The following is a 24797-nucleotide window of genomic DNA, read 5'->3' on the forward strand; positions in this document are numbered from 1 at the left end:
ATTGGGACAAAAATTAAGATTTACAGACATATATACTTTGCAATTCCACAATTTATACACTGGCATCACTTTTCTTATTTAAACTGAAAAGCAAAGCTAATGAAATACTTACCTCTGGCTGAATTGCTTTAAATACAGGCACATCCATTAATGTTATTTGACCCTGTAATAAAAATTTCAGAAAAAATAAGTTAAAATCAAGTTAAAATTTAAGTGCTGTGCTGCTTAAGAACTGCATTGTTCTGTTTCCTTTTCTTATTTGGCTTTCATTTTGTACATAATTTCAGAGGTTTCAGCTTCTATCACAGGGTCATCCTGCAAAAGCAAAGAAAAATATACTTCCCAGCTTTACATTCACAAATAATAAACAAATTATGAGAAATTATTCTCAGGAGCATAATCCTGCAGTTACATAGGCAAGTAAGAGCTTGAAGTCAGAAACATAATACAAGAGCCTTCCCAAGAAGACAAGGAACTGACTGCAGCTGCTCAAGGGTTGTTTCTCTCCAAACTCTGAGAGTCAGTCCAGCTACACAATTCTACTGAAACATCCCTACAACTTTTCAATCAATACTTGAACCATATTTGAGTACCAAAGCAAAACAATTGTCCGGTTGCTCAGCAACAGCTAAAATTAAACACAGTCATCTCTTTTTCAGCAAGGCAGAGTCAATAAGAGCATTTTCATTCTGGGATGTTTGATTAGCTCTGAAAAGAGTAAAGTCAAAGACCAGGTTTTGCATTTTGAAATATCTTCACAGAGCCTTACTTTAAGTTTATTAATCCTGCACATTTCAGGATTGCTAACAGCCTATGAATCCAGAAAAAAAGACCATTTCTCTCAAAGGTAGCCCTGAAATACCAATACCATCCAAGTTAGGTATCACAAATTTTCTTTTAATCATGAATCCAGAGACCTTGTTCTGTTCCCTCAGCTGTCAGCTGCACAGCTTTATTCCCATTTCCTTGAAAACAGCAGTGCTCCATATATACACTCCAAGTACACAGTGACAGCTTTGTGACTCTCACAAATTGCAACTGCCATTGGATGCCACTGTGGATGGTGGAACAGTACCTCAGAGAAAGCCAACCTTGCAGGAAAATTTTAACTGGGATTCTCTAGGTGAAAGTCAGCAAGTACAGAGATATACCTGCTCTAATGAGGCAAGATGTGCTTTGCAAAGACAACCAAATTTATACTTGGTAGCACATCTTGGCCTCTAAATGTGTTTTTAGAAAGGAATTCTGACAGCTAATGACAAACCTAAAAAAGTGAAATATATCATTTGTCTGTAACCAACACCCTGACTCATCTGGTATTTTGAAGTACAACACCAGGGAAGTAACAAACCCTTTAAATGTTTCACTTTTACACATTCTCCTGGGCTCTGCTCTAGTGGGCTGCTCTTTCCCCCCAGATGCCACCAAGTGGGGCTGGAATGTTGATGTGCTGGATGGCAGGAAGTCTCTGCAGAGGGATCTGGACAGGCTGGATCCATGGCCAGTGGCATGAAGGCCAACAAGGTCAAGGGTTGGGTCCTGCCCTTGGATCACAAAAGCTCCAGGCAGAGCCACAGACTGTAAGGAAAGTGGCTGGAAAGTGAAGAGCCCAGTCCTGGAACTGCAGCCACAGAGCCCCACCTCCAGTCTCCTGTTTGTGTGCTTGAGTCTATCAAGCTTTCTCAGAAACACATTATTTTGGTGAATATGTGGGTGAATGGGTGCATCATGCTCTCAGTAAAGCAAATTAATAGGAAAATTGGTTCCGTTTGGGAAGGTGAAAGGAAAAAAATGGGCACTTCAATAAAATTCAAATAGAAGGCACATTAAAAGATCCTTACAAAAGACACAGGCATTTCAATAGTTATTAATGCTTCACTGCAAATCCTCCTCATTAAAACAAGATTGCAAGAACAGCACAATAAAAATGAGACAGGAAAGTGATTCTTTGTTTACACTGAAGAGAGGAGACTTTAAAATAAATGTCTTTCTTGCTAGCCTTCCAGAATCCATCCTCTTCATCAGCCTGAACTGCCTTAGCTAAATGTGACTTGCTTCAGTAGTGACTTCTAAACAAATTACTGCTTTAAGATGGGATCAATATAAAATACTTATAAAATAAAAAGTATTATTAGAACTTCACACCATAATTCATATATCAAAATAAATTCATACATTTTAAACGGAGACATTAAAAATGAGATTTCAACATTGAAAAAACACACGTGTCAAGGTTCAGGATTAATGCTCATTACTAAAAATATTTGGAAGTGCTATCAAGTACATTACAATATTTTTAAAAGTCTGACAACTAAAAAATCTCTGGAACTTTTAATAGAGAAACCTCTTTCTTCTAGTACCATGTTGGTATTAGGCTAACAGGTTTTTTTCCTTGCTTGGTTGACACATTTTTGCTTTTATTAAAAGCTTAAGTAACACTGTATCACAGAAGCATTTGTTCAAGAAACATTCCCTTACTGCAGTTCCTTTCTAAACCAGCTTGAAATTTCCATTATGAGTTCCCAGGGCTTAGCAAATTGCTCATAATTTAAAGGAATCAAGCCACTGAGAGCTGAATATCTAAGCTGATTGCTAAAAAGCCATTTGAGTTTGTAGATTGACAGTGTAACTCATATTAGAGTCTAAAACTATGTTTAACTAAGCATATTTTTTTAAACATTAACTTGCCCATATTTTTAAGTCTATACTTGTACGTCTTAACAACTGAATTTTTAATTCTTTTAAAACGTGCTCATTCATTGCTAAGTAAATAAAACAGACTGAAATGCTGGCAGTCTAACTGAAATGACACTTGAAATGACAAAGCTTCAAAAATAATTTAGGAGTTTTATGTTATGTGCCATTGCTCAACTCTTAACAGCAACAAAAACCTCCTGCCTTGACCATCTCAAGGGAAATTTAAACCCCAATAAACAAAGCCCCTAATTTGGATTCTGCTAGTGAGAGAGATACAATGCTCTAACTTTTCTTGCTTCAGCTCCTGAACCCAGCCAATACAAATTCTTGGAAAGCTTCCCTCTCCCAAATGTGGTTTAATGCTTTAATATTCAAACCAAAAATTAGAAGTGTTCAAATCAACTTGTTACATGAAGCACGCCAACCATAACTTCTCTGGTTTTGGAGCTGCCAGCTGCACTGATTTTAGAAAAATAAAAATAATTACCTGTGCAATACAAAACTGTGAACTTGCCCTTACTTACCATTTAAATAAGCATTCTGATTAAGCAAAGATAGGGAAACCTGGTCTTTTCTCTTTCCAGGAGTGGTATCTCTACCAAGTTCATCTAGATAATAAATTGCAGAGGGTGAGCTGAATGGAGGTTTTGTTTCTGTCTGCCCTAGATCCTAGATAACAATTCTAGAATATGAGTAGAAAAGGAATGTTTTTAACATATCACAATTTCCCAATTCTCAACGACTTGAAGAGCTGTACAAGACAAAATCATCTTTTAAGAGCGGTGCATGATAATTTTCCAATTAACACACTGGAATGGCTGCTGGCAGACACTTCCCCACCCCTTCACAGCCATAGAGTTTTCCATGTATACAAGACCTTGCCTGGGGAGTCTCCAATAGCCAAGTGTAAAAATATTTTAGCTCTTGTGAGTGTTGAGAAGTTGGACTTGTTAACAATTAAGTGCTTCGAAATACTAAAATTATTACCACATAGCTTCATATAAAAAGGTTTTACCCCTCTCTTGGGGAGGTCTGCCAGGTCAGAAATTTTACATTCAAACAACTCAGAACTACATTTCTGTGTGCTGTTTCTTTGAGGAATATGAAGAAGTTTAATGAAATAAAGTTATTGAAATAAAATATTAATGAAATAAAATATTTCCTGATTATTTTTCTTTTCTATGAGGACATATGGATTACCCTCCTTCCACAAAAACCTGTAACTGAAGAACTTACAGTTCCAGTTACAACCACTGCATTATGCTCCTCTCCACATTTTTATATCAAAGTTCTCATTGGACCTGGGCTATATTCCCAATTTTCTAGTACCTAGTCCTTCTCAAGCATGAACTCTTTCTATCAGGCCACTTGCTGCATGCACTACAAGTTTTCCTGCCATGTACCTACTCTTAAGGACAGGGCTCTTACCCCACTGCTCCCTCCCATACAGAAAACCCTCAGTGTAAAAAGAAACTCAGCTTCTGTTTGAGATGAAAAAAGTCAAATGTCTGCATTCTGGTCATTGAAGAATACTGCCATTACCTGATTTTCCTTGAAGCCATGTTGGTTCAAGCAGCACTTCATAAATTGTTCCTTAATCTGAATTTCTAGAAGGAATTACATTTAAGCCTTCCAACTTGGCTTAGCATTTTCTCTCTGGGCTGCCAGGATATTTTCCTCACTGAAAAAATACCTAAGCCTCTGTTAAGCACAACATCAGCAGAAGAATAATTCTGCTGTCCAGAATGAACAACAGGGGATTCAAGTTCCTGTGTTGAAGCTCTACTTGTTTTCTCACAAAGTCGACTCCAAAACTGTTATCATTAATGGTTCCTCCACACACTATAATTAAGTTGCTGTTTCTTGCTCTCATTGGGAACATATTTAATATTCTTCTGCAAAGTAAAGCTAACAGGATGCAGATAATCTGATATTTTCACTATCATAAGAAGGTCTCTGAGAACTCCTCCTTTTTTCATTGAAACCATTTTAAAATAAACTCTATTTGCACATTGTTTCCAAAATAAGCAGCATTTTCTTCCAACAACCATTTGACAAAGCTTAACGGGAATGAAAAAGAAGAAATACACATACATCTTAGCATGAGCTCCATAGCACTTCCAAGGACTAGGGCAAAGAATAAAGAATCCTTCTTAGATAACTAGGTGGGAAAAAAAGCAATGGATTTATACAGCTGCGCTTCCCTTAATTCTACCTCAAATATTTACACCACCGTGGCTAAGCTGAAGTATAAAATGGAAAAATGAGTCAAAAAGTAATAAACAGTCTAATAATTAAACAGTAGCTGTCTAAGAAATAAGAATTTACTGTAAAGCAAAAAATAAATATTTCCTCAACCTGAGGTTGGCCAGCACCTTAATTTGGAGCTCATGTCCCCAAGCATTCTCCTTCTTTCCTTCAGCTCACCAACCTCCCTTTCCACTGTCACTGCACCACTAACAGATCCCTCCCCCCAGAACTGTGGCCTGTGTGCTCAAAACCACACTTCCCCCTTGGATGAGAATGGGGAGCATTCACTGCAGCCATGTCAACCCTGGACACACAACACCCCCCCAGCAGGGCCAGACACCACAGGGCAACCCTGGCACCAGCCTGGCTGTGGCTTCCAGCCCAGGAATAAAGAACTGAGCAGTGACCAGCCTAAAAGCAGGTCTTTAAATCAGAGATGGTCTCCTTAGTAGTTACATCTACAAAGCTGGCCATTGAATCCTTAAATGTGTCCTACTTCCTACTCATTGACTGGGTTCTTCTTCCACAAAATCTATGTAACACTCAGGTATTCAATACATCCCATAGAACCTTTCTATAAGCCATGAAGTGATAAAGCAAACCATAAATTTGCAATATCAGCAGCAGGGCCTGAAGATCTCACCCATTTATGTAACTCAGCCCTTTCTAAAGCAGCCTTCAACCTTAGGAAGAATTAAAACCACCTAGTTGCTAATGAAGTTGTAACAGACTATTACATCTCTATTACAACAAGAATTTCCATTCCTGTTCAAACTGGCCCCCTTGAAGGGCTGGAAGATTTTTGCTTAAAAGACAAAGGACCATTACACGAAACAGCACTCCTGTGTGCTCAGAATAGTGTTAGATGACTGCCAAAGGGGATAATATGTAAATAAAATCACCAAAAATATCTGCACTCAGGTTTCTCCTTGGCTTGGTAGTAGCTTCTTGAAAAGACAAGATTACAAGTGATAGCTTTTGTTGTCCAGCTTGTCTCTTACCCACTAAACGACTTCACAGATTTTAAAATAATAATGATGTCTCTGAGACAGTGGGAACTGAAAAGACATCTGTGTCTCTCATTGGTACTGAGATCATCATCGTGGATCTTATTTTCAGCGTATCTCAGACACAATTATCTTCCAGATTTTTGTTCCTCCTCCTCTGGCATAATTGTACTTCTCCCATCTGTGCAGTGACCATTCTGATCAAAATGTAACAGATCACACAAGGTAGAGGATGGGACTTCACACCCTTTATGCTGACTTGATCAGTGAACTCTCAGCTTTACCCTACCTCTGTACAGGAACTCTTTTCCATTGAAGCCAAGGTTTCCTAACCATTATTCAGACAGCTGTCTAACTACCTCTTGTGCAGCAACTTACTTTTATTGCTATTTTACTGTTTTTTTCATATTATCCTAACTCTCAGTCAATACGCTACTTAGGTAGCCCACAAATTATTTCATCCATCTATCACTTTAAAATAAATTACATTATTTTAAACAGTATACACTCAGAGACATGTCTGTAACCTGCAATGGGTCCATTTCATAAGAGCTATCACTAAATGAGAAGCTTTCTCATACTTTGAAAAAGCAACTGGCAACATGTCCATGTCCAACTCAAGAGTCACTATTCACCACCAGGAAACCTCACACACTTTTGCACCCTCAAGAGCTTGGCCCTATTACATCACTCTGGTGGCCTTCACATCCACACTGAAACCAAGATGAGATTTTACACCTCTGTTAAGCAAGACAAAACCCAGGAAGAGTAAGGAAGTGGCCAAAAATGAAAACAATCTTAAGGGTCAAAGATACTTTTCCTCCAGGGTAACTAAGATTTTGGCAAATTTAGTTATTTCTACAACCTTCAGCAAGAATGATCAGAAAAAGCACTCAAAGCAAAAAGGTGCTACTGGAAAAGCAGATGCATGTGCCTGGGGAAACAAATATTAACAAAGAAGTGCAGCTGTGTAAAGAAACATGGAAAAAGAAATTAAATTAACTATTTCCTTGCCAATGGACTGAATACTGATGATTTTGTTCAACAGTTCAGAATTAGACACGCAAGGTGTTTCATATAGATTTACAGTAAATCAAACCTGGTATGAAGAACTAGATACTTTAAAAGGAAAAAAGGTTAAAAGTAAAGATGTTTTTTTTGAGTGACTCAGAGAACAGCAAAATTATACTTTGTAATAGAAACCAAAAATACAGGCACAGCTTCATAACTGTAATGTGAAATGCTTAATTAAAGAATTCCTGTTGGTGAGTAGAACTCTACCCACTTCGAGGCATAACATGGAAACAGGAAAAACACTGAATTTCAATACAGATTTTCATCTAACAAAGTGGGTAACATTTAGAACATGTAGAGTCAAAGGTTGCTGGATTTGAGAGGAGGAGGATTAGATGGTAGAGTAAAAGGATTATGAAATGTAATTCTCTGACAAGGCACCTCTGTATATTCTGCTGTCCAAGTGAGTGACAGCAGCTCCACAGAGACTGACTGATCTATTCTGCTGCACAACAGCATCCACCACTGGTAAACAGTAGAGCCATTCAACAAACTCATTCTGACCTGAATGCATAATTCCACTTGAATTCATGTCCCTAGTCCCAAATTCCCTAAGTACTTAGATTTGCTTTATGTACAGGAATCGTAAGATAAACCTGGAAGGATAGTCAGCCCCAAAAAAATCTTCCCATGGAAAGTAGGTAATTTATTGCCCAGCTGTTCCTGACAAAAGTGCAAGGAAGAGGCCCAAACCACATGACTTGAGCCTCAGTCAGGAATAAATCCCATAATTAATTATGAACTCTAGCCAAGAAGAATTTAATGTGTAAGTACCACTTCATAATCCAGCTGCTTTAAATTTTCAGTGTTCTCATTAAAATCAATTGAGCCATTAATAATTAACTGAAATAGTTATTAACAATTACAAACCAGAAGAAACTAAACTGGAATATTTTGCAACACATATTACTCCATATCAATAACCTCCCCAGGACAACTCCTCATGAATCTCATTACTTGAATCAGAAATACATTAAGGGCTTAGCAATCTTCTAGTAACATACCCAAATCACTTAGAGGGACCATCTGCTGTCCTCACCTCCACAGGGAGTAAAAATAAAACAATCACCCAATGTTTTGGTTAAACATCCTATTATTTTTTGCACCCAAAAGAAAAAAACTAGAAAATCTTCCTAGAGCAAGAATCAGCAGAGTTAAGAATTAAAATGCCTCCAGAAAAAAAAATACAAATCAAGTATAGCCTTGCAAGCAAAATATGCATGTCAGAATTAAGCTGTGTCACATAGAATAAAGAATCTTTTGTCTGTAAGAGTATGAAAAACACCTGAACAGCAGAGCCCAAAAAGATCACTTAATTCCAAACTGAAGAGAGACAATGAAGAACTAAAGAACTGGATCTGTTTTCAAAACCCATGCATGACAGAAGTTAGGCAAAAAAAGTACAGAAATAGAGAAGCAGAGGAAAAGCTGCAAAGGAGATTCACACACAAAGTAATTAGAATTCCTGGACTTGCTTACCGCATATTCCTCTGGTGTAACCTTCAGAACATCAAATACCACTGCATCAAAGCTCTTCTTCAGTTCAGCTGAACCCTTGTCACTCAAGGACTCAGAGCTGCTGCTCTTCTGCAGAAACAAAAAACAAAAAAAACACTGAGGATATTTTGGACTTCTCCTCTTTTTTTGTTTTCTCTTTTTTACACTCCTTAAAGCAAAATTTCTGTTCAAACTTCACTGATCACATAATTTTTCTATTGTGTAAATCATCAATTCAAATTCAGTCACAGAATATACTTCCTCCTCACATGGACTGCAAAATATCAGACCTTCAAAGTGACATCTGGATTTCTATGGATTTCCTTCCAGCTGAAGGAGGGCAGGGCTACATTACATATTATAAAGATGAGGGTGGTGTGGACATGGAACAGACTGCCCAGAGAAGCTGTGGCTGCCCCATCCCTAGAAGTGTCCAAGGCCAGGCTGGACAGGGCTTGGAACAGCCTGGGATAGTGGAAGGTGTCCCTGCCCGTGGCAGGGGGTGGCACTAGATGGGCCTTATCATCTCTTCCAATCCCAGTAACTCCATGATTTCAAAGGAATTCCTCAAAACACAACAGTTACATCTCAATGCATAATTAAATTCCAATTTTATTGACAGGAAAGGTAATAACAGCAACTATACCAACAAAAGCAATACAATCACACTGAATTTCAAAGAGAAAAAATATCATGATGGCAAGGAAAAAGACATGGTCTGCCCCAACGGAATAGTTATCAAGGTCTCTTCTTTTTTCTCTTAAATATGTGGAAGCATACAAAAATTACACTGTGCTACATTTGTTCCTTTGGAAGGTATTTAGCACAAGGAATTTTAGTGTTGATTTTAAATTACAGTAATTCTTATTTGCAAAAAATACCAAATCCTAGGATATCATTCTATGAACATTTATCCACAAAATAAACATTTGGCTTCCCTGCAAAATACAAACGTGGTTCAAAAAATTAGCACTTTATATTGGTTTCATACACATCTGTGCTACAAGCAATCACTTCCTCCAGCACATAGATGCAAACCTAGATTCTACTCATTGCTGAAGCTGTGTCATGGGAGGTTAGGCTTGGCTATTCCCTACAGGCTCCCCAGGGAATGGGCATGGCCCCAAGGCTGCCAGAGCTCCAGGAGGGTTTGGATAACACTCCCAAGAATGCACAGGGTTGTTGGGGTGGCCAACACAATCAAGGCTTTTCTGACAGTCTGTGACATATTACTGCTAATGTTGCAATATTTCAAGGCTGTGGACGTGGGTCCTTGAGAATTCAGCCAGTTGAAATAAACTCCTGTCCATTTTCAAGCACTTTTGTTATAAGGACACCTTATAAAGAAAATGCTTATTAATAATGATGTTCACTTTTGATTAGATTGTGAGAACACATTCTCTCTGAAAAAGCATCACCAAAAACTTCAAACAAGACAGACATTTTCAGTAATCGATATGCTTACAGAAACTTTTCAGTTACAAGTCCTCTTTCCTACTTCTTAGTCAAGGTAGAAAAGAAAATAAAAACCCACTTGCTTAAAGTAAATTAACGTAATCTTGCCAAAATATATTTTAGTCAATTTTATCAGACATCACATAAACATTCAAGACTGTTTTGCTGTGTAAAAAGTTTGCTTTCCTCCAATAAAATTTTTCAGGTGTATGCCAAAAAATAGTCAATGATTCACAAAGCAATTATAAGGGGAGTAAAAAAAACTATATAAAAATAAGCAATGGTCTTGGAAACTGATGCCAGATTTCTTGACAACAGTAGTAAAATTATGGTGGAGATTATTTGGTTCCTTTTGGCAACATAAGACCCCAATTTTCCTTTCACCTTGTTTGTGGTAGTACTCATCTCCCCACATAACTGCATACCACACACAGCTGCTATCAAAACTCATCTGTAAATATGCAAATGAACAAAACATCTTTGGTACAGTCCAGAGACTTGAGGAAGGAAGCAACTACAGCCAGGACTTTGTGGCTTTCAGACTTTGTAGAGAACAATTTCAGCCCGAGTCTCTTCCTCAACAAGTAGCTGACAAATGGAAAACTGCGTTTGCTTCAAAATAACAGTGATCAGCAGGTGAGGTCAATCTCTACTGCCTGGCCGATGCACACACTCAACTCACAAGCTGTTTGTTTCTAGAGGGCAGAAGCTTTGATGGGCACGACCTATGCCAGAATACAGTCCAAGAGATAAAGGGAACAACTTTATTCCACTGCTGCTGTGTCAGACTGCTCCTCAGTACACGCACACAAGTACCTGTCAAAGAAAAGAACATTTCCCACCGGCCTTGCCAACCCAGCTTAACATGCTAAGAGCATCTACTCTTGTTAAAACTTGAAAAGAAAAGCTTTCTTGTCTAGATGTGATGGAAGAGAACATGGAAAAAGGCAGCTTTGGCTATGGTATATGCAAGTTCAGGATTTAACATTCTATTCACACTAAACTGGGGTGTATGAAACCAACACAGAACAAGAATCTGTTGGACAAGAGCTGTTAAAAGAAAAACTTGCATTTTAGTGCACTTAAAGTAAAAATTGAGTACTTAGTTACCCAGTAACTGAGGTTTTCAAACTTACCTCTGAGGCAGTAGCTGCAATATTAACACTGCTGGACTGTCCGTTCATTAGGTCCATACTGCCCACACCATTAATCTTCAGCCCTACATTTACAGCAGCAGGATCATCTCCAAGGCAACCGAATAACCATTCCTACAAAGAGCAAAAAGGTGTCAGAAACCACTTTCTGCAGGGGTTTTAATCAAGATTCAGTGCCTAAAATCCTTAACAAAAATAAAGGACCTTGAAAATTGCTACACCACTCTGAGGTCCAGACTTTAGATCCTAACCTGTATTTTAAAATTACCTACTTAAAATCAACATAAACAACTGATGGTTCCACTAAGAGCCATCAGTCACTGGTAGTATTGACTTACCATATTCCTTTCCCCTATTATTTTCTCTATGCCAGGAATCAATATGTAAGTATATGCAGTAGCCCTAAAAGACTGAAATCTGCAACATCAGTTCACATATGATCCTTTTCCTTTTATTACCAACTTCAAAAAGTATATTCCAGATGTTAACTCTATTAGATAATTTAACAAGGTACTATCCAATCACTTCCTATCTTATAGGACTCCTCACCAGCTTCAAGCAAAAATTATTACATTGAAAGCAATTAAAGTGGAATTTATACTTTTCTTCACAAATGACCCAAACTATTGCTTAGCAAATAAACCCTAAACAGAAAAACACACAAAGGAAAACTCCACACACTGACTTTTAATGCATCCTTGCATGAATACTATGACTTGTCAGAGAAAAGGCTGCAAAGAAATGGAAGCCTTTGGCATCCACTATAAAAACAGTAAGAATACCCAGACCCTGAGTGTTACAGAGTAAAAACTGGTTTGTGCTTAAATTAATGATCTGTTAGTGCCCTCTAGTGTGAAAACTACCATAAATCAGCTTCCATGGATCTATGTCTATAGCACGCATGCCTGCTTCCAAAGTTGCTGCCGTTTATGAAATTCACCTTTGGTTTGTAGTTTAATTCAGCTATTGCATGGTCTGAAAATAAATGGACAGCAACAGGTAACTGGGTAATTACACATGACAAAACAGTATTACAGCAGCTCATACTTAATGCCTCTAAGGAATGAAATAAAATCATTTGAAAAGCTGTATCTCGAAGTGACCTAAACCAAGTATGTCAGACACACAAGACTGGAGGGCAAGAAATTGCAATATTTAAATAAGAAAATATCCTGGGGAAAAAAAAAAATTAAGCAATAAAGTATCGTCAAATTTTAAAGTGTCACCTTAAGAATGCAATACAGAAAGGAAAGAAATGAAAGAGGGCAATGTGGAAAATGTCAGCCACAGCATCCAGGTATTTCTGAGTATTACCAGTCCCATCTGAGCTGTGCTTCTGCAGTTCAGGACAGCCACCCATATTCTACTCTTTATTGTTTAGGAAAAACTGAGGGAAATGCCTCATTCCCAGAACAGAGGATGCTACATTTCACTTTAATGTTACACTTCCCAGCCATGTGGTTTAATTAACCCAAATTCCTCCACTAAAAATGCAATTACCTGCACATAAGATTTAAGCTACAGACCACATAAAGAAAAAAAATCTCATCTCTGGCTTCTGAGTGTCACTGCTGTCCTGTCCTTCCCCATCTCAATTACCCTTCAGATTGTCTTGTGCAATATTGCCAAATGCACAGCTCCCCAATGCCTTGTCCTACAGTTTTTTCCTTTACTGAAGGGAAAAGCACAGAAATAAAACTCTGATATATTGCAAGTTTCCTTTACACAGTGACAGTTGAGGTATTTGGATGGTGCTAATTAAAAGAAATTACACATATCATAGAAGTCTATGGAATTGGCAGCTCAGCCTCACACCAACAAGAGCAAACTAATTCCTCTATCAGCAAATATTAAAGCCCATTCCCCTTAATGATGACTCTCATATAAACCACAGCCACCCATGGGAACCTCCCCCTCATATTTCTGACTTTCCACTTCAGAGAATCTGCCTGGAAGGTACAGGAATGCTGCATGCTGATCCAGGTTTTCCTTTTCTACCTGGTTACTGTCATGGGAGTTGAGAACATTGTCTCTTAGTTAGAGGTAGGCCACCATGCTGAGAAGTGACTTCTGAGAGGCACACAAACATTGCTTTTTTTAATTTACTTTTTTTTAAATAAGTAGGAATCACTTGGAAAAAAAAATACCCTCTACACAAGGGAAATGGACCTTATGAAATATAACATCTACCATCACGCTGCATTCTAACAAAACTGTCCAAACATTGATAATTTTGTGCTCATTGCTGCATTACAAGAGTATGTCTGAATAAATTTATACTTTTTCACACTTTGTGGAGTTACAGTAAGGAGCTGAATTAGTACTGAACTCCTATATATATACACTTATATATAAATTGCAACCTTGACAATATTCTCATGTCTAGCAGCTTTCAAAAGTATATCACTACTCCCGTAACAGAAACAGTCACAGCAACAGTTTTGGTCAATGTGCCATTTGAGATAAATATTGAAAAAATCCTAACACCAGAATACCTAAATCATTTGCTTCCTGTACCATTCTTTTGATCAACACCAAATATTCTGTGAACAGTAATATCAGAAAGTGATCAAGAGCAGAGAAGTTCATAGCAGCACCGCTGCATCTGTGGAATGACTGTCACCAAGTGCAATAGTGAGTCACAGTGTTCACTGCCTACCTTGTATATTCAATTACCAAAACTGAATTACACTGTAGCCTTGGCAGACTATGTGCTATCTTCCTACCTCCTCATGCCATTCATACTGTACAGCAGAAAGCAAACTAAAAATACTGATAAAAATATTCATCACACCCAAACAATGAAAATACCTAGACTATTATTGTGGTTTAGTCCCAGACACCAACTCAGCCCATGCAGCCACTTGCTCACTTCCCCACAGTGGATGGGGGAGAGAATCAACAGAATAAAAGTGAAAAATCTCATCAGTTGAGATGGAGACAGCTCAGCAGGGAAAGCAAAAATCTGTGTGCCCAAGTAAAGCAAAGAATTCATTTGCTGCGACCCATGGGCAGGCAGGTGTTCAGCCATCCCCAGGAGAGCAGGGCTCCATCCTATGTAATAGTGACTTGGGAAGGCAAAAGACACTCCAAATGTCATTCCTTCCACTTTCTTTCTCCAGATTTATGTTATTTTATACACTATATATATATTAGAATAACCCTGTTGGGGTCAGCTGTCCCAGCTATACTCAGTTCAGTTTGTTGTGCACCCAGCTACTGGCTGGTGGGATGAGGAGCAGAAAAGGCCTTGACTGTGTAAGCCCTGCTCAGCAGTAACCAAAATACTGCTATAGTATCAACACTGTTCTCAGTACAAATCCAAAACACAGCCCCACAGCAGATACCAGAAGGAGAAAATGAACTTTATCCCAGCCAAAGACTGCACAACTAAGCAGGGTCTGTTGCTTTCAGTGAGTTTTTCTGCAAATCCACCCAAGGCTGTGCTACTGATCATTCCCTCCAGCGACTGACCTGCAGATCCCCTCTCAAAGGGAAGGCAGCAGCAGGGTGTGCCCGAGCACAGCTGCTGCAGAGCCGACCTGATCTCAGCACAGAGGGAAGCAGAGTGCCCTTTGTTTCAGATAAACAGCCCTGCCAGTGGAGCAGATAACACTGCATCCCAGCTGAGTCAATCAGCTGCTGGCGCAAATGCCTCTCCCCGAGCTCTTTGTTAACAGTGACCGTGTCCCGGGTGAGCTACAGCAGCACGGGGGAGCAGAGCCGTGGCTCTGCAAAACACAGAACCAAGGAATTTCAGAGAGCTTCAGCTGGCTTCAACCCACGAATTCCTTCCTGGTGACTGGGGACACCAGCATCGTGACAGTGAGTTAACTGCAGAGACCAGGAGTGGCGACCTCATGCTACTGTGTTGAAACTGTACAGTGCAATTGCAGGAGTTTGCTAAGTTGAACTTGCATTTGTATCGCGATTTCAGTGTATTTGGATCACACTGCTTAACCAAAAATTCTCTGTATCATCGAATACATTCAAATGGTTAACTTAGCATTAAGCATTACACCCCCCAGACGTGGAACATCTGAAAGAGCCAGAGCAGAGAGTACCAGACCCTGACAGACGTAAAACAGAATACTTACACCTGACTCCCTTCCACAGCAGATGTTCTTGACTCAGTTTGGGTCAAACACAGTCCCAAAAATACTGTATAAATAGTATTTTAACAGACAAACCTAAAATTACATTTGAAACTTCCTGCCCAGAACAGTACAAAAGCTTTGAGGAAACAAACACAGTGAAGTTTTAGGAAAAGCTCAAGAGCCAAGATGACCAATATCCTCTTTGCTCTCATTCATAATGTCAATACAATGTGTCATTTGTTTTGATCACAGATCCCCATTATGAAAACAAAAGTGCATGGATCATTAACTATAAATGTAGAACTACTACCAAAGATTTCAGGGACCAAAAAAATCAGTTCCAGACACAATGAACCTGAGCTCCTGATCTTGTGGAAACTAGAGAGTGCAGGAAAACTTATTGTCTATAAGGTAAAAGCTGAGACAACTGCTAAGAACCAACACAATTCACAATAAAAAACCTTAAGAAACCAAACATACAAAAAAACAAAGCACACACTCCACACCAAAACGACAAGACTCAAACATAAAGGTCCCACAATGAAGCATAGTCACCAAGGAATGGGCAAAGAACAATGCAGAAAAATCAAACTGCACCTTCCAAAATATATCCTTGTTTCATATTCTAGACACCAAAGCAGAAAACCACTCAAGTTACTGCACTGTATGAACAAAGACAGTATGTACACATCCTTAAAGAAGAAATGAAAATCACCTAAAGCCACACTTTAATTCAGTTTTCAGTAAGCATGATGATATTAAGATAGGAAAACTGATAAAAATAGTAACTTCCACAAAAGATATTTAAAAAAAAAAGCTCAAGCAACTTAATACTACTCCATTCTCCTGCAGGAAATCTATCACTGAAAATAACAAAATCCCAGACCTAAAATCTCAGACACTATGAAATCTCCAGATACGTGAATCTTGGCAAAGCACTGCCTAATTTACCACTAGTGAAGACTGAGATAAGAGACACAAGAAGACACGTGTTGGGTAGAGACATGACAAAAACAGATAGGGGAGCATAATATTTAAAAAAAACAGATTACTGAGAGTTATTAAATATGCAATACCACTACAAATATTAGAACAAAAACCAGTGAGAAATACAAGGAAGCAATATAATACAGGACAAATAAAACTATGTGATAGACATTATAATGGAAAAAAGAAGTAAATCATGAAAGTATTCTTGTAGCTGACTACTATAAAATTTCTGTTGTGAATTTCAGCTGAAAATGATGCCAGTAAAGCTGTAAGCATGAAGTAGCCACATGAGACCCAGATATCTGCATTATAGATATAGATATAATTATAGACCAATACTACTTGCAAAATATTGCAAAAGAGACACTGATGCTGTACTCTATGTAGTTCTGGTCATCTTGTTTCCAAAGAATTTTTTTAATTAAATGCATGCACAGGTGTACTGTAGGTATTCTGAAGACAGTGAAACTTCTTTCCTAAGTGGAACCCATGAGACCTCAGCTTGCTTATGGTGTGAAACTGAGATCTGCATGAGGACACACTTGCCAGGTTTAACTATCAGGAAGATAAACCAGAAGCATATAATGCAGATAAACCATAAGAATAAAATGTGAATTTATGCTCCAAATCTGAATAACAGCAATTGGGTTCTTGAACAGTTTTCAGACACTTCCAATTATAGGAAATATCTCACAGCTGCTTAAGTTCATGCTGGACTCTTTCCTGACAGAAAGGGTCACACGCTGCTGCAGGAGCAGCACAGCTGAGCCAGTGACAGACTCCTCCTGGAAACTCAAAGCACTTCTGTGCTCACACAGCTCACTTCTGTCACACATACATTCTTTCCCTAAGCATCTGTTGCACAATAGTCACAGCAGTATCAGCTGGTTAAGCTTCAAGACAGATGAAATTAGAATCCACAGAATAGCAAGAAAGGGAACAAAAAATTCTTTCATTAGGTTTGACACTGACGTTTTAAATAAAAAAAGAAGCTTCATTTAAATATGTTCATTTAAAGTCAGATTCTCTTCTTCTACCTTAGAAAAGGCTTTACCTGTCAATTCAGTAAAATTATTATTCTTTAAGAAGACACTATTCACAAAGCACTTTCACTATAATTTGTTCTGAATAAATCCCTTTGCTGCTTTCATGCACCTCATTCCCCAACTTTGGGAATCGAAAGAGGCTGGGGGAGAAAGAAAGAGAGATAACATTAATGTAACAGCAAGGCTCTTTCTCATGCATATCTTGGTTTCCAGCTATCTAAGTCTCTTCTCCATGGTTCTCCAGTACCCAGTGCTCTCCTTTTTAATCTCAAGAACTGGTACAACTTGTTGCTCCCATTTCCTCGAATGAGATAAAGAAAGAAAAACCAAAACTGAAAGCCAGAATATCCTTCTCCAGGGCACAAGTTACTCATTTACCAAATCCCATTACAAAAGTCAAACTATTATCTCAGTCTGTCATCCACTTGGAACAACAATCAAGAATGGAAATTCTTGCAGGTTAGTTACACACAAATAGGAAGGAGTTCCTTACCACTTTGACTTCCAGCACTCAATAGTAGCTTTCCTCAGTGGACTGACTCAGGGCCAAGACTTGACTGGGAGATATTCTAACATAAGGCAACAAATTTTAGTATGAGAACGGGTACACAGCTGCAAGCAGTGGCAGATCCAGGCCCTCACAAAGGCATGAATCAAACAGAAGGAAAAGAATCATTGCAGGCAACAAATGGAGTAAGCCAAAAATGTGACCATGTGTGCGTGCTATTTAGGTTTAGCCTGAGGTTGTAAGAGGCTGGTTTTCTGCTAACAAAAGGCCTCTCCAGCAGGGTCTGCATGTTAAAAGACAAAAATCTAGGTGAATTAAGACAATAACTGCACAAAACCTGAAGAACTTTCTGCTAACAAACTGTTTACAAATCATCAGGTGCTTCTTCCTTCAGAGATCACCAAGAAGCCTCTGTTTGTAGTTCTTGAGACAAATGCACAGAATAAAGCTTTATTACTTTGGATCTGCTTATTACTTTGCAATTGCTACCAGAAGAGAGAAATTCTGAATTTATGAGACATAGTTTGGTTTACTACTCATATGCCAAAAGAGTAAGTAGTAGGGAAATCTTTTAGCACAGAAAGTACATCAAAAGTGTAAGGTTCTACCTTCCTCACCTCCCTCCCACAACTAAAGCCAACCCAAAGTTCAACCTCTTTGAGCAAAATTTGTTTTCATGCTGAAGAAATCCAGGTTTGCTCAGTGAGGAACTGGAGGAGAATCCCTCCTTGCCCCAAAGACATAACAGGAGAAGACATAACCTTGAGACATTTCTAAAGGAAATACTTATTTTCAAGACTAAGGAGTAAAAAGGTGGCAAAGAAAATAAATAGGATTTAAACTAGAAGCAAGTATCTTTAATTAATTAGGCAATTCTATAACATGATAACCTTTCCCCAGCTGGATTTCCAAAATCTCCACCACACAGCCATACAGTTGTCAGTTTTGTTTGCAAACAAGAGGAGAGCTAAATGATTTATGTTCTCTTGATTAACTGATGCTCACTTTGCAAAGTGTTATTATGGCTAAGAAGTGCAGGCATGATATCAGTGGAATTAGTAAAGGACACCATTCCAAACAAGGAAATCACACTTAAGAGCATGCAACAGTTCCACTGAATGCTGCTATCATGGACTTCAGGATCCAAAAATTCTTTTCAGAGGCAGTTAGATCCACTTTTGCTTTGAGGATGATATAAACAATACACGAATAGGGTAGAATTAGTAAGACTGTGCATCAGCAAAATATCATATCTCAGTGAAAAGTCTCGAGAACTGTGTTATATATTCCTAGCTTTTAAAAAAATTATTTTCATTAAAGCAACGCAAAAAAATTTCAGCAGAAGGCAGGCTTGAAGAAAATCATTGTAATGATCCACAAATGGATCATCATGGTGGCATGCTTTCTCTCAGAACAGGAAAAAGATTTGGGAAAAATACTTGAATATAATTTTATATACAATTTACACACTTGTAAGTTCTGAGACAGGAATGACAACTGACAGCCTGAGTTTTGTTACTGCAAATAGGCTACAGGAACTCTCATACCAGCAATCACCACCACTCACATGCTGAAAGCACATGTAAGAAAAAACTGTCAAAAACTAAGCTGAGGACCCACACTGAATTTTCTGTGTAAACCTACACATCAGACATGCATGTAAAGAAAATTCAAATTTCCATGCCTACTCCCATAGGCATTAAGTGCTAGAGTCAAAATTGCAAACAGCCAAACCAAAATTAAGATGATCAAATCATCCTAGGACATATTTTTAACAAGACAGAAATAAGAAAGTCCCAATTGTTGCTCCAAATCCACAGAATTAAGGATTTGGTACATCCACCAGCCTTGAATGCACCCTTCCTTGGTACAGTAAGGCAAAAAAGATTGACATGTAAGGAAGAGAAGATGAAACTCCTCCTTGTTGAATGCCTGATTTTCTCACTCAGAAGAAAATATTGCTGAGAGAAGATTTTACTGTATTTCCTTATTAAGCCACTAAGAGACACTAAGGACATTTCTCAAAGAGGAAACACAATATCTTAGTCTGGTTTGAAATTCAGCTTTCAGAGATTTGAGTACAGACTTTGTCAATAAAACCTGGGATAGCAACATTTCAGTGATGGTCTCTATAATTATTCTTTTCTGAACATCATGCATCAATATGCACCGTTGCTATAGAAATTATACTCACAGGAAAAAAAAAAATCTATCAGCACATGAATTTCCTGTTTGGTATGATGACTGTTATGGGAAACTACAACAGACATTTGGGGAAGAGAGTCAGATTTCTGTCTCTGTCACTATCTCCTGCATTCATTTATGGAAGTGTGTCAAGCCCAGGGTAGATAAGTTAACAAGCAAACAACACACAAACCAGTTACTTATCCATCTGAGCATCCCATCCACCTCTTTTCCATATTTCTAACTCCCTTTGGAAGGGCCTCAGTAAATCAGCTGACTCAGGAGAGAACAGATAAAGACCCAAACACCCATTGTTCAATGTTAAATACCTTTCTCCACCCAAGATCAGTCAGCAACTAGTGACTACCAGAGCATCTGCCTAATAAAGCATGACAGAAACCAAGTTAATTCAAATACAGGACTCCAACAGTCAGATGGCCTGACCATTTACCAGTGACACACTCAAAGTGCCTGAAACTGTTGACCAAGAATATGTTTGCTTCAACTAAAATAATTCAGAGTGAACATTTTCATGAAGGAGGACTGTGTATTTTTAAGATGGTGTCAGACTTTTTTCTTGTTATCAAAATAGAAACTTATAGTAGACCACAGGGCAATGATGTCTCTTCAAGCACCCAAGGTACACAAGAATTTACTTGAAGGCCTGAAATTCTGGTAAACCCATTTACTGTTGGTGCACTAACAACAACAATCCAGTCACCAGAAAAATCTCAATGTGATTTCAGGTAAATGGGCAGTATAAATGAGAGCCCTGCTGGAGCCATTCTAAGCCATCTATCTACATTATTGATGAAAGGATCTGCCCTAAAAAGGGAATGACATAATAAACATCTACAGAACTTGGGTAACTGATGTAGAATACAATACTTTCCAGAAGACATCAAAAAGACACTCAGATGCAGCAGCACAAGCATTATTTTGAAGAGCACAGCTTGCAAAGAGTAAGAACCAGCTATACAAAATAATTTGTATACCTCTAAGGGCAGCAAAGGCAAGCCTTAAATTCTTGTTACAAAACCAAGAGAAAAACACTGCAGGGGTAAGATTAATGACATGCCTTTGATACAGACTGTCAAGAAGAATTTTAAAGATTATTCCAGCACTATGAATTCAGCACAGTATGTTCACAAGTGATATCCTACCCAACTACTTGGATATTTGAGCTATTCATTGGATGACTGGATAATTATCACTCAAACATATTCTTAAGCTTATGAAACACAGCTGGGTCCATTTCTGCCAAATCAATGCAAGCAGACATTAAAGATTGATTTAAGTGCAGATATGTGCAAGCTGGAAACTTGGATTCAAGAGTAATGACAGAAGTATCCTGTACACAATATAGTTGAGATAGATTTGAGGGAAAAGAGTGTTTTGAATAGAAATTACTGATTTGCAGCAGATAACACTTTCCTTTTAAGGAAATAATTCAATTTAACATTTAATTTACCTAAAAAGATAATTATATTCATCTTTTTGTTAATCTTTTAGCTGATAAAAAGTAAACCTAGAACGCTATAATGCAAGAAAAGTATGTAGCATGACAGGGCAGGTTGTCACAAATAGGGATATAAAATCTATTGTCATGTGAGCATGAGGTGATGGTAACTTTATCTTTAAAAGACTCACAGATTAGAACTTTCAAAAGAATCCCCTATTTGCTACTTCATTCATACTAATAGCCAAAATCTCTAATCTTAGCAAAATGATTGGAAAATTCTTTGCTTTCTTTTCTAGGTTCACCTAAACCATGACAAATGCAAAGTAGAAAAAGCACAGGGAAACCACAGTTAGAAGAATTACAGCAAAGATCCCCAGATCCTAAGACATCTACCAGGCAAGGATTCCTGCTTCCTGGCAAATTCTGGCAGGAAATTCTGCAGGAATTCTAAATTTTGCACCAACATCTTTTTTCCCCCTTCAGCAGAGAAGACATCTTCTGGCCCAGAGTAACCAACAACACTGGCTTTTTCTAAAGCAACAGACATTGGTCATTCCAGACAAACCAATGGAAGAAATTCTTCACCTCACCTAAATCAAAATACAACACTTCTTTGAACCCAGGCCCTTTATTGCTGCCTTAAAACAAAAATGCAATCATGTAAACATGTAGCTTAGCTAAGACCAGCATTTCTGCTCTCATGCAAGATTCACCTTGAATAGAAGGAAAAAAACATGAAAAAATGGCCATGACTAACACAGAGAACTGAAAGGGTCTGAGCAATTTTTTATAAGTACTTGGAATGAGTAGCCTAATTTACAGTTTGGACAAGGATTTGATACTGCTTTGTCATTACTGTCATTAAACTGTTCTTGTTCCAGAGGTACAAGGAAAACTATCAACATTAGAAGAATGAGGATGCTGCACACCAAAGAGGGAGCAGCCTTGCCTGAGCAACAAAAAAGCCCCAGTGAAGAGAAAGCTATGCTGGGAAACAAAATCAGCTGGGAGAGACTGACAAGGAACCCCATTAAATATACATGTGAGTGTGTATGTGTGTATAAACTAAACTAATTAAGAGCTTTCAGCATTGTCTCAAAGTCAAGCTCATCCATATCACCAAACTGAAAAACCAAAGCAAAGCACAAGTTAGTAATGCATTTCTCCATTCTATACTAGCAGGAAGCAGGTTGCCTTTTACCTGTTGAAAGAATGGCTGAAAAAGTCAATACCTTGGCTGCACTTTGAAAACACTTTAATCTTTTAGTTTTGTGTTCAGCTTGCCAAGTAGGGGAGGTTCATGCTGTTATTTAAACATAAAAGAGAACCAGCCACATCATAATAAGGTATTAGTACCATACTCTTGAAATATCGTGAAGTCACCAGCCCCAACATGGTTAGTGTGTTTTGGCAGGTGATACTTTTGAAACAGCTTTATCACTTAAAAGCAAAGATATTTTAATGACTTATACAAATTTATCTTTCACTACCTCCAAGACAGCCAACAAAAATTACCTAAGCAAAAACAGGCAACGCAACTACCTATTTAAATGCAATATTAATTTAGGGGTTCACAGGGTCTTTCTGACAGAAGAATCTAGTTTGTTCACAAATAACACAGCAGGGTTTTCCAGGAGAGTTTGTGTGGCTAACAAACATCATTAACCTGCAAGAGCTGGCAAACATCAGACAGCAGGGTTGCTCTACCAGAGACTGCTGCATAAACCAGCTCCCTCACTGACAAATGAAGCCAATTCAACATCAGTTCACCCTGGAACCCAAGCACATGCTCAACACAGCCCCATACCCAAAAGAAAACACAATTCACAAATGGAATCCCCACCCTAGGCAAGACTCCTTTATCTCTTCTATGATATGTTTTCTGATTTTAAGCATTGTTATATTAAAAATCATCAGCCTCCTCATCATCAGAAAGATGCTGATTATGAATTCCACAATACAGCAATTGTTTTCCTATAAGCAAAGCACTTCTACCAACTTTAGGAGAACCAGAAATACAGAAAAAGCCACAAAGAAACAGCGATCAGCAAGTCTAATGATAAGATCATAGAAACACACCCTAGTGCCCTGGGGGAAAAAGGATATCCAATTCCATTAACAGGCTGGAACATAATAGGGAAAGATGACACCAGGGAGAGAGACAAGCAAAAAAACTTCAGTTGCTAAAGTCCATCACTTCTCCTCATCTTCCCTCCCTCACTTCAAGTATAATCAAGAAGTTATCCACCACATTCAGTGCCAGACACAGAAATCTGACACCTGAAAGTAACACAGAACTCCAGCAAATCCCAAGGCAGCAAGAGAAGCCTGTCTTTGCCTGCTCCCTGGAGAGATCTCACCTCTGCCCATCTCCTTTAACTCCACTGCTGCCTGATTCTGTTTTCCACTTAAGATTATTACCTCATAAAAAGAGAAAGTAAGTAAAATCATTTCCTAAGTCAGGAAAATAAGAGTTACCTTTGAAAAAAACCAAAAAACCAAAAAACAGGTACAGATGAAATAAAGGTCTAAACTCTTTTACAATATACTTTTGTTTACAAATGAGGGAATTAACAAAAGTTTTGTGGTTGCAAGAGCTTATCAAGACATCTTTTATGTTTGTCTGATAAATAATGCACGGAGCTTTCTTCCCTTTTTAGTAGTATCACTTAACAGTTGCCAACTGGATTTCTATCAGTCCAACAGTGCAACACAAACACAGCACACCTCTGAATTGTATCAACATACAGATCTGCACAAGAGATTTCACATTTTCCAAACCTACCCTTTATAAAAGACTCAACAATGCCCTTTCAATTAATGTCTTTATGGTCTTGTAAGCGATAAAATTCAGATCAAGAATTATTCAACAAAAACGTATCAGCCTCAAATTCATAGTGCATATTGTTTACTCCTCTTAATCTAAGCATGCTTAAGAATTCATACCCATTTTGCATACTTGCCAAGTTTTTCTATAAGCCCTGATATTATGTCACCTTAAATACTTTAAAACTTTCCATGGTACACACACAAAAATGATTTAGCAATGTGCAACAACAAATACGTGGATATTTCTTTCCCCTCCCAGTCATATGGCATCCATGACCAAAACCAGAAGAAATTAAAATTGTTCCAAGTGATGGTCTCAAACAGTTTCAGACCTCTCTTCTTAACTAAACCGTGTCCTTGAATACCAGCTTACTCACAGCTATAGAAAAGCTTCTTTGAAGATAAATTAAATTGCCTTATCTGAAACATGAACTAGGTCCTAATTGAAGAAGCCTTCCCACCACTTCACAAAGAGTCAAGATTGCAAGATTGACTTTTCAGAAGTATTAAAGGCAAGTCACAGCATGAAATACAGTTCAAGTTCTCT

At 38.2% G+C, this 24797-nt stretch overlaps 1 protein-coding gene across 4 annotated transcripts in view; it reads right to left on the bottom strand.

The window, feature by feature from the left end:
* Nucleotides 1-24797, bottom strand: part of RALGPS2 (Ral GEF with PH domain and SH3 binding motif 2) — a 109200-nt gene that overhangs the window by 75729 nt on the left and 8674 nt on the right. For all 4 annotated transcript variants that reach the window (XM_079313753.1, XM_079313751.1, XM_079313752.1 and 1 more), the window contains exons 2-4: nucleotides 11117-11248; nucleotides 8508-8615; nucleotides 113-163 (exon numbers count right to left, since the gene is read on the bottom strand). In XM_079313753.1, the coding sequence (XP_079169879.1) occupies nucleotides 113-163; nucleotides 8508-8615; nucleotides 11117-11173 (216 nt within the window). In that variant the 5' untranslated portion in view covers nucleotides 11174-11248. The remainder of the gene's footprint in view (nucleotides 1-112; nucleotides 164-8507; nucleotides 8616-11116; nucleotides 11249-24797) is intronic.

The sequence above is a fragment of the Erithacus rubecula genome (genome assembly GCF_903797595.1).
Source record: "Erithacus rubecula genome assembly, chromosome: 10".
NCBI classification, from domain to species: domain Eukaryota; kingdom Metazoa; phylum Chordata; class Aves; order Passeriformes; family Muscicapidae; genus Erithacus; species Erithacus rubecula.